This window comes from Cottoperca gobio, chromosome 24 (assembly GCF_900634415.1).
Source record: "Cottoperca gobio chromosome 24, fCotGob3.1, whole genome shotgun sequence".
Classification (NCBI taxonomy): Eukaryota; Metazoa; Chordata; class Actinopteri; order Perciformes; family Bovichtidae; genus Cottoperca; species Cottoperca gobio.
The window spans coordinates 3,168,968-3,186,410 of NC_041378.1; the positions used below are offsets into that span (position 1 = coordinate 3,168,968).

The 17,443-nt window shown below is 41.7% G+C and overlaps 1 protein-coding gene across 1 annotated transcript in view; it reads right to left on the bottom strand.

Annotated features, from left to right (window-relative positions):
* Positions 1-767: 767 nt before the first annotated feature.
* LOC115003439 (exostosin-1) overlaps positions 768-17,443 on the bottom strand; it is a 205,507-nt gene continuing 188,831 nt past the window's right edge. Inside the window, exons 11-13 of the mRNA XM_029425218.1 lie at positions 7,530-7,690; positions 5,732-5,903; positions 768-1,621 (exon numbers count right to left, since the gene is read on the bottom strand). Of these exons, the coding sequence (XP_029281078.1) occupies positions 1,436-1,621; positions 5,732-5,903; positions 7,530-7,690 (519 nt within the window). The 3' untranslated portion in view covers positions 768-1,435. The remainder of the gene's footprint in view (positions 1,622-5,731; positions 5,904-7,529; positions 7,691-17,443) is intronic.

A 17,443-nucleotide genomic window follows, 5' to 3' on the forward strand; every position in this document is an offset into this window, starting at 1 on the left:
CCGTCTGCTACACATTCTTGCCGTGATCGAAAACTGAAAAGGTTGAAAGAAAGTTAAAACAAGCAAAAAGATCCCAACTAAAAACACGACTCACCGATCGTTCAACTTCCTGCGGTTTCATCTTGCCTGTACGTTCCTCTGGTTCTGGATGGGAAGCCAGTGAGGGAGTGTGACCTTTTCCCCCTTCATTAGCGACTCCTACTAGCTGAATAGCTCCATAAAACTGACCATGTGTGTGTGTGTGTGTGTGTGTGTGTGTGTGTGTGTGTGTGTGTGTGTGTGTGTGTGTGTGTTTTAAAAGCACAACTGATTAGCTGTCAGTATCCTGCCAGTTGGTTTCCTCCCCTTCTGGTGTCCCACAGGGAAACATGTGTGTACGGTAATCAGCATGTTTTGAATTGTGCCATGTTTGCCAAATTAAAAGCATTTCACAAAAGTCAGTAGTAGTACCGTTTAGTTTTGTGTGAAATGGCTCAGTGATCTCTTCTCTTTCTTTCAAACACTATCATTGAAAGAAACAAAAAGATATATATATATATTTGTATGTATATTAGGTTTGGCTGATTTGTAGCTAATAGTTTCTGTATGTTGCACTTGGTTTGGCTTATTTGAGCTCCCGTCTTCAACCTTTATCAGAAATGTGTTAAACTACTTTCATAATGTGCACCGCCACACATATTTAGGACAGAAGAGTAACAAAGAACAGGATGAGTAAGAAAGAGTATAATTGTGTAATAAATAGCTCAAAGATACCAAACAAAGGAAGGTCTCATACCATAACATCTCTTTATTTTATTTTGTATTTGCTTCATACAGACATGAACTGCTGCTGAAAATCTACAATAGTATACAAGAGGCATGTTGCCATGTCTCAGGGTGTGTGGGGGGAGCAGCTCTCATGTGGCCCGACCCAGAAACTACAATTTTGTCCACAATGTGTCTTAACTGTACATCCTTTGACTCTATGAATACAATCTTTACCCATAAATCTTGTGTCCAACATCACACTGTATCCTCCTCTTCAAACAATAAACAGCTCTTAGAGTTTCTTTTTTTTAATTCAAACACATGTTTTTCAGGTCCTTGTACAGTTGTCTTGTTCAAACCATGCAACACATACAGTATGTCTGTGGTCTAATCGAATGTGTCCAGGTCTTTGTTGCACGTGTATCCATGCATTCATATTAATGTGTATTGTCACAGATGGCGGGTATGCACAGTCACTCTCTGTTATCAACCACGCATATAGAATCTGTGTTTTCTTCCACGCAGTTAAACGTCTTATGCGTACCTTTTTTTTTTATCATCTTTATGTCCATTGTCCACGTGTGAGTTTTCCTTTATAGCCTCACAAATGTTCACATTCAATGGTTGTATTCTTGTCACGACCTCTCGAACACACACACGATTTGGTGCGTGGGTTGTCCTCGTGCATTCACAGCCTCTCAATGTCCCTGTATTTCTTCCTCAGGATGGAAACCTGGTCCCTGAACAACACGGGGTCCAGCCTCATCTGGGAGTGCACCAGGGGCATGAAACCCAGCCAGTGACTGAAGGCGTTCATGCAGGTCTGTCGCTGGGCGAAGTGGTCTGGGTCGGCCCAACGAGACGACTTGGAGCCCTGGGGTTAGAGAAGCAGAGATGGGAGAAACGGAGAGAGGGAGAGGATGAATTATAAAAGCAACTCCACTGATAATGTTATTAATAAAATAATGCTGACAACAATCCTGACTGTGTAACAGCTCACTGCAATAACAGCAACCACACAGTATTCAAGTATTCCTTTAAAACAGCTATTTTGATCGACCTTTGATTGACCTCTAAAGCAGCATTGTGTACACTGACTGGCAGCTCTCTTGCAGATGCAGAGATCGGGAGTTATGACGGTTCAGGGTCGTATAAGAGGGCGTCCATGCTGGTGAAGCAGCTCCTTATCGTGGACAGCTTGTCATGACGTGGCAGGAGGTGTAGCTCGTAGTGACACATACTGTATCTCCCGCTATTTGTTTTTCACCACCTGCTCCTCCAGAGAATCCAGGTTCATCATACTGACAGAGCCGGTCCACCTAACCAGCTGTTTCCCTCTGTGGGAATCTCCTAAGTATTTGTTTACACTTCAGCAAACAGCAGAACAGAAAGTTAAACTGGTAGAAAACACACGATGGTGCAAAAAGTGCCAAAGCAAAGGCTGTACTTCCTCACTATATATATATATATATATATATATATATATATATATATATATATATATAGTATAGTAAAAAGGCTGTACTTCCTCACTATATATATATATATATATATATATAGTGAGGAAGTACAGCCTTTGCTTTGGCACTTTTTGGCTCCAACTAGCAGGTTGTGTGACTCAGTGTGTCGGTACAACCTGCTACACATTACCCGGGAGTTTTGTTGCAGCGGATGTTTGCTGTTTATTGTCCACATGGACTGCAGCTCTTTCGTGTCACCTGACTTTTTAGAAACGGTAGGACAGACAGTCCTTGGTGAGAGGAGGAAACCAGGCTGGCTGCTCTGTTTCGCCTTTCAAATCGCTTCTAAAAACACATTTGAATTCGACAATTCTTCCGTTTTACTCTACTAGTAATTCATACCTCAGCTTGTCATTATTGCTGCATCAATTCTATTTATTATTTCTCTTGTTGTCTTATGTCTTTGTAAAGCAGTTTGTAACTTGTTTTTAAAAGGACATTGAGATTCAAATGTTTAACCTGGCACATAAAAAAAAAGAAAATCACCCTGTAGTATATTTATATGGGACTTAAAGGTGTAACTGACTGCACCTTTAACTAACATGTTCGATTTGTAGAACTGCTACAGTGCAGCTAATGCATCGTCCAATGAGAGCAGTCCTTTATCGGATCCATCTGCATCTTCATGACTCAAGTAAGTGCCAGGAAAAGTTTAAAAGGTCTTCCAGTAAGTTTCAGTTCCAGGAGGTCACGGAGATATTAGATTATTCACTACAGATATTGTTGTTTCCAGTCAGTAGTGTCAGCATTTGAAGCTATCTGCATAGCCGCTGGATGACTCCATGATGCTATCTTGTCACGCTGCTCTGGTTCCTCAGCTGGTTATCTGATATGGACAGCATGGAGGGAAGGGTGTGCCCCCAAGTGGCTGCTGGAAGATGAGTTGGAGAGGAGGGCAAAGGAGGGCAGCAGACCCTTCTGATAAGCTGTGGCATGGGGGCATGGAGTTGGAGCAGATTCATCCCGTTTGTTGCAGGAGGGTCAGGTAGAATAATGAAAGTACAAAACATCGAGTGAAAGGAATGGTTTGTCACTTTGTAAAACATGAAACGTCTCTTCTCTTTGAATGAAAAATGATAAAAACACGATAAAAAGGGTTTCCTAAAATATTCCTCTGATTTACTTGAAGCAAAGTAACAAATCAGGGGTGAGAGAGAGAGGCAGGAAGTGAGAGACACACGAGAGGATGGAAGAAAGAAAGAAAGAAAGAGAGTGAGAGAGAATGAGAGAGAGAATGAGAGAGAGAGAGGGAGAGAGGGAAGGAGAGGAGATAGAGTGATAGAGATGAGAGAGAGAATGAGAGAGAGAGAGGGATGAGAGATAGATGAGAGAGAGAGTGAGAGAGAGTTAGGGAGAGATATAGTGGGGGAGAGGAAAGAGTGAGAGAGAGAGGGAGTGAGAGAGAGTGAGAGTGAGAGAGAGAGAATAAGAGAGTAGGGGAGAGAGTGGAGGGAGAGAGAATGAGAGAGAGAATGAGAGAAGAGTGTGAGAGAGTAGAAGAGTGAGAGAGAGAATTAGCGAGAGAATGAGATGAGAGAGGGAGGGGAGAGAGAGTGATAGATGAGTGTAGAGAGTTAGGGATAGTAGACGTGGGGGGGGCGCTCGCGTGAGCGCGTGCGTGCGCGCTGTGAGCGCGCGCGGGGCGCGTGGGTAGGCGTGCGGGCGAGCTCGCGTGCGGGCGCGCGCTCGCCGGGTAACCCTCTAGGGGTGAGAGAGTGGAGTGAGAGACGACAGTGTGAGTGAGGGCCAGAGAGTGAGCTGAGGGAGATAGAGGAGGTCCGTTTTTGGGTAGTGGGTGGTAGAGGTGATCCTCGCTAGCGTTGGAGAGACGTGCAGGAGAGCGAGGGAGTTTCTTCGTTCCGTGCGAGAGTGAAGAGAGAGGAGATCTTTTCTGGGAGAGAGAGAGTGAGGAAGAGACACGAGAGAGACAGAGCGAGTGAGGGATAGGAGAGGAGAGAGAGATGACGAGAGAGAGAGAGAGAGAGAGAGGGTGAGGGGAGGGAGGGAGTCCAGGTTTTGCTGTGCTGCCTTCACAATTAAGACATTAATCACTGAGTCCATACTGCCGAGTCATCGTCCTGCCTGTAGTCAGGCCATCAATCAGAAGCTGACAGAGGGCTGACCACACAAAGCAATACACACACTTTCACACACACACAACATGCACATATATATATATGGATCTCCCACAGAGAAGGTAAGAGCTGTGTGTAGCCTGAAGCTTCTCCACCATTCATTCAACACAAGGAGGTGAATCACTGTTCATCTTCTTTTTCTATTTATAAAAAGAGAGTTCAAACATATTAAAGGTGCGCAGTTGAGTTTCTTTACCACTAGCAGCGCTAAAGAGCAACGTTTTAAAGAAAAGATTCTCCATTTTGTTTGTAACTTATGCTCTGCTAGCATGTGCAAGACGATGCAGCTGACATGACACACACTACTCCACTGATTATGTGCCAATTAATATATAGAGAAATATACAAGCAGAGACGAAGAAGAAGAAGAAGAAGAAGAAGAAGAAGAAGAAGAAGAAGAAGAAGAAGAAGAAGAAGAAGAAGAAGAAGAAGAAGAAGAAGAAGAAGAAGACTGAGACTTTTCGTCACAACGGTGCGGTAAAGTGACTGCAGTGCTCCGATTCTCCGGCCAATCTCTCGCTCCATCGTCCCCTCACTCGCGAACAAGACCCCGAGGTACTTGAACTCCTTCACTTGGGGTAAAGGCTCATTCCCTACCCGGAGTAGGCAATCCACCGGTTTTCTGCTTTGAGAGTATGCTCAGATTTTGAGGTGCTGATCCTCATCCCAACCGCTTCACACTCGGCTGCGAACCGATCCAGTGACTGTTGAAGGTCACAGACCGATGATGCCATAAGGACCACGTCATCTGTGAATGTGAATGTGAACACGCAGGTTCCAAATATTTTAAAACTAGAATGACCTCCTGACGGTCGAGCTGCAGTTCACATCCACGTCTGTCCAAAAGGTCATCATTTCATAATTGTATCCTTTCTGACATTTGTGTGAAATTGCCATAATTAGCACTTGAAAAACTGTTTTTAATGGCCACAATTGTAATAAATTAAATCAGTATGTACATATTTAAGGATTTATATGCTGCTGGATTGCCAGGCTGCTCTGACAGTGGGACGACGCCATATATTTGTACCGTGTATCATACATCGCCTTTTGTTTCGTAAATGATGACAATAACCGAAAAGACAAGAGTATAATCTAATTGTTAAATATATCGCATGCTCATATTTAAGAATGTATTTCATATTTCTAGCAGTCCCACATTGGCAGCTTCCTGTAGGTGGTGCACTGAGGTTCACAAGGTTAAAGACTTGATAATAAAAACACGATCACGACTAATCGACAGGATCTGAGGACTTCGTGTTGTACTTGATACATTTAATTAACGTGCAATCGCCCGTCTTAACTACACGGACAACGATAAAGCTCTACCTGGCTCATCATGGTTTCCTTGTATTGCTTCTTCTGCGTGACTTTGATCGGCGACTGCTTGGTAACGGCCGAAACCAGGAAGTTCATCAGGATGTCTTCGCAGTTAGCCATGCGGTCCACCATGGTCAGCAGGCTTGCGGGGACGTAGTGGGTGAACAGGTAGTGGTAGTATCTGACAAAGGAAATAAGAGCGATGAGGTTAACTGTCTATTTATTTCTTTTACAAAAGCTGCACTTCTGTTCTGTATGGCTGTTGTGTTGCACTCTCGGCAGCACAGGAGCACTAGATCACTGTCAACTCTGTTACCTCCCTGCCAAGGTCTGCTGTCCCCCGCTCTCACACATACACACACTCACACACACACACACACACACACACTCATTTCCCACCTTTCCTTTTCCCTCTCTGACTCATTTCTTTTGAATTGCATTGGCATTTGAGAGTTTTTGAATAACAAAAGGACTAAAGAGTCGCACTGAGCGTCTTAACAAAAGAACAATTACAGAGGTGTTTATCTGCGTGACAAGACGCTTCAAATCCGTTCGGAGAGCGACTCTTCTCCGTTTAATTCACCGCTCTGCTCAATGTTTTAGTTTGTCTTCTATTCTTTCAGTCGCAGCTTTGTGTTTTTTGACAATCCTTCTACGAGATAACAGAGTGGTGGAGAAAGATCGTATTATCCCATTTCCCTTTTTCTATTATTGCACTAAAAACAAATCGATAAAAAGTGACTGTTGAGAGACGACTCTTAACGTGGTTTGTGTCTCGTGGAGAAGGAATACGTGTTTCTGTATATTAGTCATTATGCTCTTTATGCCTGTAAATGATCGCCAATGGTTTAATCAGTAAACTGCATAATAATACATAGTAATGTAAAACTATTGTAAAATCTACAATACAACACAAACATATACGCTAAACATCAGTTTACTCCGTATACATGTACGCTGGGGTGAATTCACATAAACGCTTTGCAGCTTTTGCGACTTCTAAACCTGCGCAAATAATACAAAAACAAACTGCGTAATTCTCAAAGCAGCCCGATCTTGGTGCAAAGGCAACATTTATACGTTGCAAAAATGGATAATTGAAATCAGATGCAAAAAAAGGGGCAAATTGCACTTATTGTACACTATCATGGCACAACTCTCGATTTGCATTTCCTATTTTATTTTGAAATACTCAATCCCCTTGTATCATGTCTTGTTTTACTTCCTGTCCTTGTGTTGTTCCTGGTCTCTGTGATTGTTAATTTGTTTCGGCTGTGTCCAGTCATCCTGCCCTTGTGTTTTTGCATTTCTCCCCCAGCTGTGTCTCGTTCCCTTGTTTAGTGTCTGTGTGTATATATCCCTGTCTGTCCCAGTGTGCCTTGTCAGATCGTCATTCGTGTTTCACCCATGGTTCCTTGTGCTTCCCCATGCTACATCGTGTTTTTCCTGTTTTTTTCAGTTTTTGTTGTTGCCTCGATTTTTGGAATTGTAAGCTTTGTTAAATAAAGCTCTCTTTTTGTTAACATTGTCTTGCGTTCTGCATTTGGGTCCTCAACTTTACAGAGTCTTAACATATCTTTTGTGAATCGGACCTTAAAATGGGGCAGATAAAGGTTGCAAGTGACGCAACTCAAGGTGCAATCAGTGGCCGCAATCCATTCTTTGCGAGCCTTAAAAAAAAAGCAAATGAATAAGAAATAATAGCAAGAAGAAATGTAGATTGGATTCATCCTTCTGTTAATCACTACGATCAGTGAATTAACTGCACAGCTGGTCTGATCAGCAGGAGATCAGAGGGTCTTTGCACCTGTGGTAGAAAGCTGCCCCCGTCAGGACCATGGAGAAGTCATTGGTCCATTTGGAGGTGTAGCCCCAGCGGGATCTTGAACTATCCCAGTAGTGGCTCCTTGCTGGATAACCAACGATGCGCTCAGGAAAGCTTTGCCAGACAATAAAGGCAAAATCCACCTGCGGGAGCAGAAAGTAAAGAAAGAGGCCGGAGGAGAGGAGAGAAGGGGAGGCCAATGGAAAACAAAGAGAAGGGAAAAAAGATGGAGGAGAAGATACGAAGAAGGTGAAGAGAGAGGACAAAGCATTAAGTAATGGAGGTCATACAGCTTATTCGAAATACACAGAACATGGTTCAGCATTGAACAGCCTGCAGAACAGATAAACCAATAGAACTCAGAATTCATCTGGCATTTAGCCGTAAAAACAACATCCTCTCTGCTTCTTCACAACCTGACAAATAGCATTTCAAATGGCATTTCAGCATCGTAAGCAGCTTTCCACCCACATGTCATTAGAGGATCTACAGCACAAAACATTCACTTCAAACTGTTTAAAGTCACAACTTTGATTTTTACTCTGAACCTGAATGAGCCTGACTTCCAGTTTCTACTCATTTCCTCGAGGTTTCTTTTTTTTTCCCATTTCAAACCAGAGCATGTACTTTAAAACAGCATTTCAAAATCCATGAGGGTTGTGCTTTCGGAATGCTCTTCTAAAAACTAAAAACTGGACGATAAATGGATTTTGAAGAACAAGAGAAGCGCTGATTATGGCTTTTAAGCGTTGAGCTAAAGTCCTGAGGATATTTATAGTTATTTAGGGGTTCTAACTGAGGTTACTGGTCTTAATGTACGGTACATGTCAACATGTTTGATGCAGAAATCTGCAAAATGTTCACATCCATCCATCGTCTACCGCTTATCCGGGATCGGGCCGCGGGGTCAGCAGCTCCAGTAGGAACCCCAAACTTCCCTTCCCTGTTTGTGCCACCAAACAGATCCATCTGTCTGCTTCCACTCTTGTATTTGCATTAACTTTATACACTAACATGCTGAGAGGGGTGCTCATTGTTTGTGGAGCAGCACATTGTTCATCCCTCCATTGGTCTCCCTACTTCACTAATATCATCATTTCATGTGGAGTTGTCTGGAGCACCTGGCGTCCTCGAAGAAGCTCAAGCTACCTGAGAGAGAGCCGCTTTTGAATTCAAACACACCAGAGAATAAGAGGATAAGTACATAAGGAAATACACACACACACACACACACACACACACACACACACACACACACACACACACACACACACACACACACACACACGGACTCACGCAGACTACCTCAGGAGCCAGGGGGAGAAAATTAATTACCAGAACAGTCGAGGTAGAAAGACGGCGTCGGGGAGGGGGCAGCGAAAATGAATGTTCTTTAGCGATACCTCGCGGCTTCTGTCGCAAATTGCGTGAGCAATTACTGTAAAGCGCCGGCGCTAAGCCGAGAGAAAGGTTGAGGCTGCCATTCTCTGTGTAGCCCCTGATGATGTGTGCGCGCATAGTGTGTGCGCGTGTGTGTTAGTGTGTCAGATGTCTCCACAGTTGTGATGAAAGGATTAATGATATCATGCAAATATAATTTAGCCTTCAGAGATTAAAAGGTTCTTTATAATGTGAAATGGCATGTGTGAGTGTGTGTGTGTGTGTGTGTGTGTGTGTGTGTGTGTGTGTGTGTGTGTGTGTGTGAGTTTATAAATAAGAGAGGTTGACAGAACCCAGATTCAGATTCATAATCTGTCTGTTTTAATTACAGTTTAAAACAGATGGTTGATATGGCTGAGGAATTCAAAGGAGAGCTGAAAGTTGGACTGTGTGTGTGTGTGTGTGTGTGTGTGTGTGTGTGTGTGTGTGTGTGTGTGTGTGTGTGTGTGTGTGTGTGTGTGTGAGACATACATACTAATATAGTCTACAAGGCAAACATTGATCCGAGGGGCAGAGGGTCAATCCAGCAATAAATCTGTGACAAATCTCTCCCGACATTTGGGTTTAACATGTCCGATGTTATGAGATGAAGAGGAGCTACATCACATTGTAGAGCCCGTCCTCTCCCTCAGTATGTGGTCTTCTTCCACTGCTTTTGAGAAATTGTGTTCGCAATCTAATGTTTTTATTTTTGCTCCACGTGAAGCGAGGCCACCGTTAACTTCCATACAAGTACAGACTCAAACAAGGCAACTTATCTATCACCCTCTATAAAGTGGAACATATCTTTGAACATCTAGGGGAACCGTTTCAACGCAGGGATATGTGTGAAACTCCCCAAAGCAAAACATCTGTACTTTTAATTTGCACTGACGTGTGCACGTGTGACCTCGGTGTCACACGCTGCTGTGTTTGAACTCTGAGTGTCTCACACAGATTTGCTTGATCGAATTTGTGCTCAAATTCTAATTATTTTATTATTTATTATTATTATTTAGACAGGAAACCCTTCCACACTGCCTTCTGTACACTTAGTAGTGAGAACAGCACACACACACCCAGATATATGTCCATACAGAACATCAGACGACAGACACCCCCCCCCCCCATGCATTGTCTTGGTCCTACAGGTCAGAGCAATATCGGATAATATTATAGTTTCAGGTGAAAAACTCCCTTTATGACTGAACATTCACCAGATGCAGGAATATTTGTTTGTGGTGTATTTCGTAACTAATTTCACTCCCTGATACAAATTGCCTGTAATTCTGATGAAGGGGACATACTGATATTTCAGTACCAGTTCGATACTTGAGTATCTCCATTGTATGCAACGTTATACTTCTACTCCACTACATGTCAGAGACAAATATTGCACTTTGTAGATAGATACTTTATTGATCCCGAGGGAAATGCAGTAGCTTAAAAGATATGACATTACACATCTGCAACGCTACAAACATATGATGATCTCATAGAATATGATGCATTGTGTAGATTAAACTGCCAACAGCATATAAAGGAGTTCAAATTAGAAGAACCGTGAACATCTACAGCAGTAAAATGCAACATCAGCAGGAATATTAATCCACAAATAGTACATTTAAGAGTAGAATGACATACTTTTACTCCAGTAAGGCTTTGAATGCAGGACTTTTACATGTAGTGGAGTATTTTCACAGTGTGGTATTAGTACTTTTAGGCAAACAATCTGACTATTTCTTATATTACTGCTGAAATGTGCCAAAACCCTGCAACATCCTCGACTCCCTTAAGTGAAAAGAGGATAAAAATTCCATCATTGCTGTTTTTTCCACATCCACCATATTGAAAATGTCTTCCAAAGGGCATAACGCAGCAGCATGCTCGGCCGCCCAATGAGAGACAAAAGCTTTGTCAGGTTTTTTTAATTTATTTTTTTAGTTGTATTCCCTTCTGTAATCGCTCTTCATGGAATAATCATACGTTTAATGAGCTGAAACAATGTAATTATGAAATTGGCACAGCCATTCTTCCACTGAGGTATTATAATATGAAAAGTCTTATTAAAAGCGTAATGTTCTCTCTTGCACATTTTCACTCACTTGACATATTTCATCTCCTTTCAATAAATCCCCTCTCCATGTTAAAAGGGCAATTAGAGGAACGGGTTAGTGAGCACAGCAAAAGATTCCCTCCACTTCCTCTTTATGATTCCTCTCTCTCTCTCTCTGACATCTTTCTCTCGTTTCTTGAAACAAGCCCGTAAAACTTTAGTTGTACAAACTTGCTCGTACTGCTGTGCCACAAATTGCGGTGCCATAAAGTGTAATTGTGATCCCATCAATAAAACATCTCAGAGTTTAAAGATGTATTGGATCTTTTGGGCTCATTGGCGCTCACACTCCATTATAGATCGCATCTTTTACCTGCTGAAACGTCTTCTGCTTCTAATGACTCAAAGCAGAAGCACTCATTTATCACAGACGAGTTGATAAATCAGCATTTTATCGCTTTTTAGGTTCAAAACATATGAAATATTTCAAGTTTTGTGTTCCTTATGTGTGTCTGGAATTGGAAAAAGTGAATTAAAGTGTGGAAATTGTATAAAAAGACAGCGAATAAAGATAAAAAAGTGTTTCAATCATTAATCACTAATGCATTAACTATATTTATATGTAAACTTAGTACATGTTGCTACAAAGAAAGGTTCAATATCCAGAGAACTTAGATAGAGGTAGATAAACTATGTTTTCTAAAACTTCACATCGTCCCAGCTTTGGCTGAAGTGTTACAGACGACATTAAAGGTTCAATGCTCCAAACAAAGAAAGGGCATTATTTCACCTCTGAACTGGGTCCATACAATCTCTCATGTTCATATTTTAGTTGTAGTAGTTTGGCATGTTTATTGTATTTTAATTTATTCATTATATTGTGTATTGCATTTACGCCTGTGTAATGCCTGTCAGTCCGTCAGCAGGGCAACAATACCAAACTATAGCTTAGCGATTTAATACATTTAATACTATTGAGCAGAACACAGTAAGAGTGGGTTTATATTTTTGCTTTTCTTTGTTCCAAGACAAGCTTTGATTCAGACTTGTGTGTCTGTGTTAGTGTTAGTCTGACACCTCGATTATACAGAACGTATCCCACACAATACAACCTGAATTATAATTTGTTTTTCGATAATCCGGTAAATTAAAGTGCCTCCGCCATCATTCAGAGACTAAAGAGGAACGCCACTAACTCTGCTAACGTGTCAAAGTCTTGATTTAAAAAAAGGGGAATAGAAACGTTATTTCCACTTTGGACAATTCACTGGTTTCTAATGTTGTTCTAAAACAAGTGTCAGTGAGACAAAGCACTGGTGTGTGTCCCGCGCACTGAGACTGTAATGATACAGACACGCAGGTAATGGCTCTTCTCCTGACTCTCATCTCACACTTTCATCACACCCTCCTCAATGCCCTTTTCTACCCTCCTTTCCTTATTTCCTCAGTCCTTGATTACCCATTGCTGTCCGTTCGTCCCTTTTCCTTTACCTGTCTTTCCCCCTGCACTAGCTTTTCCTTCTCTAATGTATTCCCCATCTTAACAGTATCCATCCTACCACCACACAATTAATTAATTAAATTAAGCCCGGGTCTTGAGCTTCCTGTCAATGAGGTAATTAACTGAGAAGCCACAGCATTGATGTCTGTAATTACAGCTCTTTGTTTGCTATTTTAAATCCGTTGACGAACTTTGTTGCGTTTCGCTAAACTTCCCACTCGTCGTGCTCATCTGCTGCATTTGAAATGTTCCTTTTGAAGGCGAGGCACACTTTCCTCCTCTAGTTCAGTGGCCATTGCAATGATTGGCAATTCATTTGTAATGAATGGTATTCACGACGTGCGCGTGGACTGACTGCCTCATTTCAAGGATCAATACTGTGTTAAGACATCACCACCTTTTGCCACAGGCTGACATATCAGCCACGCAGACGAGAGCCGCTTTCTAAAACATGGCCAGAGGCGTTCAGTTGGTGGAGTTATTAAAAACTGTTGAGATCCCCTGACGTGCAGCCGGTTGTTTCCAAAGTTAAGAAAACCCTAGAAATGTGTTCAAATGTACAAAACAATGTTATATCTCTGTTTCTGCCAAAGTTTCTTCTCATCAAATGTCACTCAGATGCTATTTCGGAAAGTTTAAACTCCAGCAAGCTCAGGAAATGTTCCCGGCCTCGGCATCACGTCCGCCAAAGCAGTCAGTTATCTCACCCTAAACGCCTTTTTCTTTTGTAATGTTAAAAGTCACTTGTGTATGCCGTACATGTAAGATGATTAGGTTAGCAAGGGCTACTTATTTTTTGCTCAGGACATTCAGCTTCTAAGCATGAGGTCAGCTGGAAACTGTGTTTTCAACGTGCAATCAGCAATCAGAAATGAGAATGTGCTTTTGTCTCCCTCTCTGAAATCAGTTAGCCATTGTTTAAGAGCGACTATAGGTATACTATATGTGCTTTCGACAGTTTCTCGAGGTTCCTTTACTTAAACTGTGCGGTGACTAGTCCAGGACTCCAGATGTCTCATAATGGTGTTTTGGTGGCCGTCTCACCTAATTTGGTTGATAAAGCATCAGAGTCTCAGTTCACCAGCTCCCAAAGCGTCAATGTCGAGCCAAATGGCTGACAAGTCACCTGCAACTCACCTCATTTGTTGAGAGAACCGAGTCTTCATCCAGACTGAGGACGGCGTCTGTGAGGATGACGTCGTGCGGGAAAAAACGACTGCTCATCGTCTGCAGAGACAGAAAGAAAAGACTGACATTATTATTATTATGCATCCATATAAATATCAAATTACATTTGTGTGATGGCATGTGGCAATAAATAAGGTTCATATTCATGATTCCTTTAAATCATTTTACACTTTTATTCGATAACATCCGGCCGGATTTGGACTTTTACTTTTTATTTATTCAGGAAAAATGTTGAAATGCATTTTAAAGGTAATTGGTATGGATGTATGTCAAATCAAGGCACAAATAAATGGCCAATGAGAAAATGAGTTTGTTTCACACCCTGCTGTGTCTATCGATCAATAAGCTCACTTAATAGGTTTGGTGTGAGTCTTTATCAATTCACTGCCTGACAGAAACTAAAGTAGACCTTGATGCATCGGCCTGAAGAGGGCGGCGGCTGCTGCTGTTATTGACTTGTAATTAAAGTGTAAATTATTAAACTGTTCAGTAGAATTCTTTTGCTTTTAAAGACACAGATCTTGACTGTATGGAAAAACATTTGGCTGAGGTTTCAAACAACCGTCTCCGGCGGACTCGCACCTCATTATCCCACCACCATACACTATTTACTGTTTGTGATCGTTTCTTTGTGAAACCGCTCGAGAAACGTGTCCTGGGCTGCACGTGGGGACATCTGCTAAGGTACCTTTTTTTTTAGGGTTTTAGAGTTCGAATGTCAGTGGGTGGAGCCTAAAGATTGAAATGTACGTCTCTTATGTAATCGAATAACGATGCCAAATGTACAGCAGCTCTTATTTTCTGGGCGCCATCTTTGTGTTCACTTGATTTTACTTGCGGGTCGGTCGTGTACCTGCTATAGATGGTCTGATTCATTAGTGCAGAAGCACATGGCTGCCTTCTTCAAACAGTCCTAGTCTCATAACATTACCTCACTGTATCTCATGTGTATCTCCACCAGTGTGATTCCCTCTCCCTGTTGTTGGGGTAAACTCTGTAAAACAGTAATTATCTCGGTCAACTAAGGTTCTACGTAATTGAAATGGAACTCCATGTTAACTACTGTCACAGCTGTGACGTTTAACACGGATTCACTGTCTGAAATACAGTAGATTGAATTTACACCCCCGGGGGTAATATTAAGAGGCTTATTCTGCTTCCATCTCGGCTTAATGAGCCAATGGATGCTGACTGCAATTTATATTACGCAATAACATCAAACGAACTTGAACGCAAATCCCCCTGAATTATTTGAGAGTGCCACATAAAGAAACTGCATTAACTCATAAAGGGACGAACAAACTCTTGGGAGAAAATGTATTTTCTTTGGATGGAAGCACTATAATCAGCAGGCAGGTAATTAGTTCGGTCAGTACGGTGTTCATAGTGGTGTAAAAGTCTCACCATCACAGTGTAATTGTCTTAAGTAAATTAGCTACTTGCCTTCACTGCATTCATCCTGGACTAATGGTGTGAATATAATACATACACAAAATCAAAGATTTGCTTGAGTAAGAAGAAACAAATGCACGATGCACACACATTGTCAGCGGCCAGTTTACATTATGACTTCACTACATTTCCCAGCATCCTTCAGGTCTCCTTTACTGCTGTTCTCTCTCTTTCTTGCTCTTTCATCAAATTGTAAACGTTTGTGTGCATTTGCTGGTTTGCACATATATAAGATTGTTTATTACATGAGTTGATCAATACTGCGTTGGTGGTCTGTCTTAAGCTTTAAGCTCTAATGTGACTCCAGATCTTCTCAGTCATTCTTCACCTTGGAAACAGAAGTTGACAAAACAATCTAAATCTTAGATCAGCTGATGAGGAACACGTGACACTGGGTTGAGATTGTGTTGTCAGAGTCTGTCCACCAATATGTTCCGTGAGGATGGTCGTTGGTGATTCCCTGACTTTTCATATAGTGCCATCATCAGGTCTCAAACACTTTAGTTCAAAACTAAAACTAATGACATTCCGATCCCCTTTGGCAGATGTTATCATGCTAACCCGAGATTGTTTAAATGGCTGTATTCATACGGCGCTTTTATCCAAAAGCAATAAAAGTCTGACCACGAGGAGCATTTAGAGTTCAGTGTCTTTCCCAAAGACATTTCAACATGTGGACAGGAGGAGCAGAGCGTTTAACCACCAGCCTGAGCAAATAGTTGGACCACCTGCTCTACCTGCTGTGGTAAACCAGAACAATGGATTTAAAAGTCGTGTCACATGATGGACTGAATATAGAAAATGGTGGAACAGAAAGACACTCATTAGTTGTTGCAGTCCAGTAAACATCAGTATTGGTGCAGACCTTCAAAACCTGTCTGTACCCCCCCCCCCCCCCCCCACCCACACACACAACCCTTCATCCCTCTGGCTGGTGTCAATGCTTCCCTGCCTCTGGACAGAGATAAGATCCCACTGAGATCACTGGCAGTTCAATGGTCTGAACCTTATCTCTGTCGCTCTCCTTCCACCCATTTCCTCTCTTTATATTTGCGGTGACTCCGACTACTTCAAGGGGAGTCTTTGGAGATATCCTTTCTGTCTTTGTGTCGCCAATATATCTGTAAATGACTGCTAAAAGTCAAAGATCACATCATCTAAAAGACGGTTAAATAAATAAATAAACATCAATCCTACAAGTTTCAAATGTCTCATTTAGATGAAGCCTAGTGAGTCTTTACGGTCTAATAACTATAAACTAAATTATATTCTGAGGTCAACACAAGACCATCAATCCAGCTGTAATACATTAGGACACTTGACCTTTGAACTCTTCTCTTTCATGCTCCTTTGGCATCATTTAAATGCATAGCCAAGGAGTCAGGATCAATGCTGAAGATTAACTTATCAATATCAAATTACAGGTGTGGTGGCCACACATGCAATACTGCAGGGTGATTGATGAAGGTGAGATATAGTCGACATATTAACAGCGGGGAGTCCTTTGATCATATTAAAGTGTGTTTCATGAATGTTTAGCACGCAGAACAGCGAGGCTGAGCGAGCGGACTCATCTGATCATATTCCATGTGCGCCTGAACGGTTGGTAAATCATTTAAACTTGTGCGATCCTGAATCATTGACGGGGCTTCGACCCCACATGAATCCCAGTGTTAACTACAATCATATGTTTTGTGTATATATTGACGACAAAGGGACGGATCAGAAGCATACGGCATGGTCAGGATTGCATTTTCTTTCAAAGCATATAAACTCATTGGAAAGAGATATTTGACCAAACAAGTGGAGGTTAGGCTTTCACCTGTAATGCATAATTGGGAAATAAATTTGACGGATGGTTTTAGTCTCTCAAAGAGTATAGTAGTTACAATAATGTAACACAACAATTACATATGTATACTCGAAAAACATGAGTAATTTATTATGTCTACAGTATAACATGCTTAGGCTTCTCAAACACGGATGAGAAATGATAATATCTGCAATTATAAATGTTTTCTATTGTGATCAACCAGGACTCGGAGCATCTGGAGACTCCACGTTGGATTAGATTGTTCTACATTAGTTATTTTATTGCCCGACAGCACAGCGTTGATGTTACAGAAGACATGTGTGAGTGTGCAGCTACTTTCTTTATGAAAGTTTAAACTCTGTTTGTAAAATGTTGGGAGATTGATCGTGATTATGGACCGTGAAAGTCAAGTTCCTCGTAATCATATTAAGGCAATAAAGCTGATTCAGATTAATCCCATTGAACGT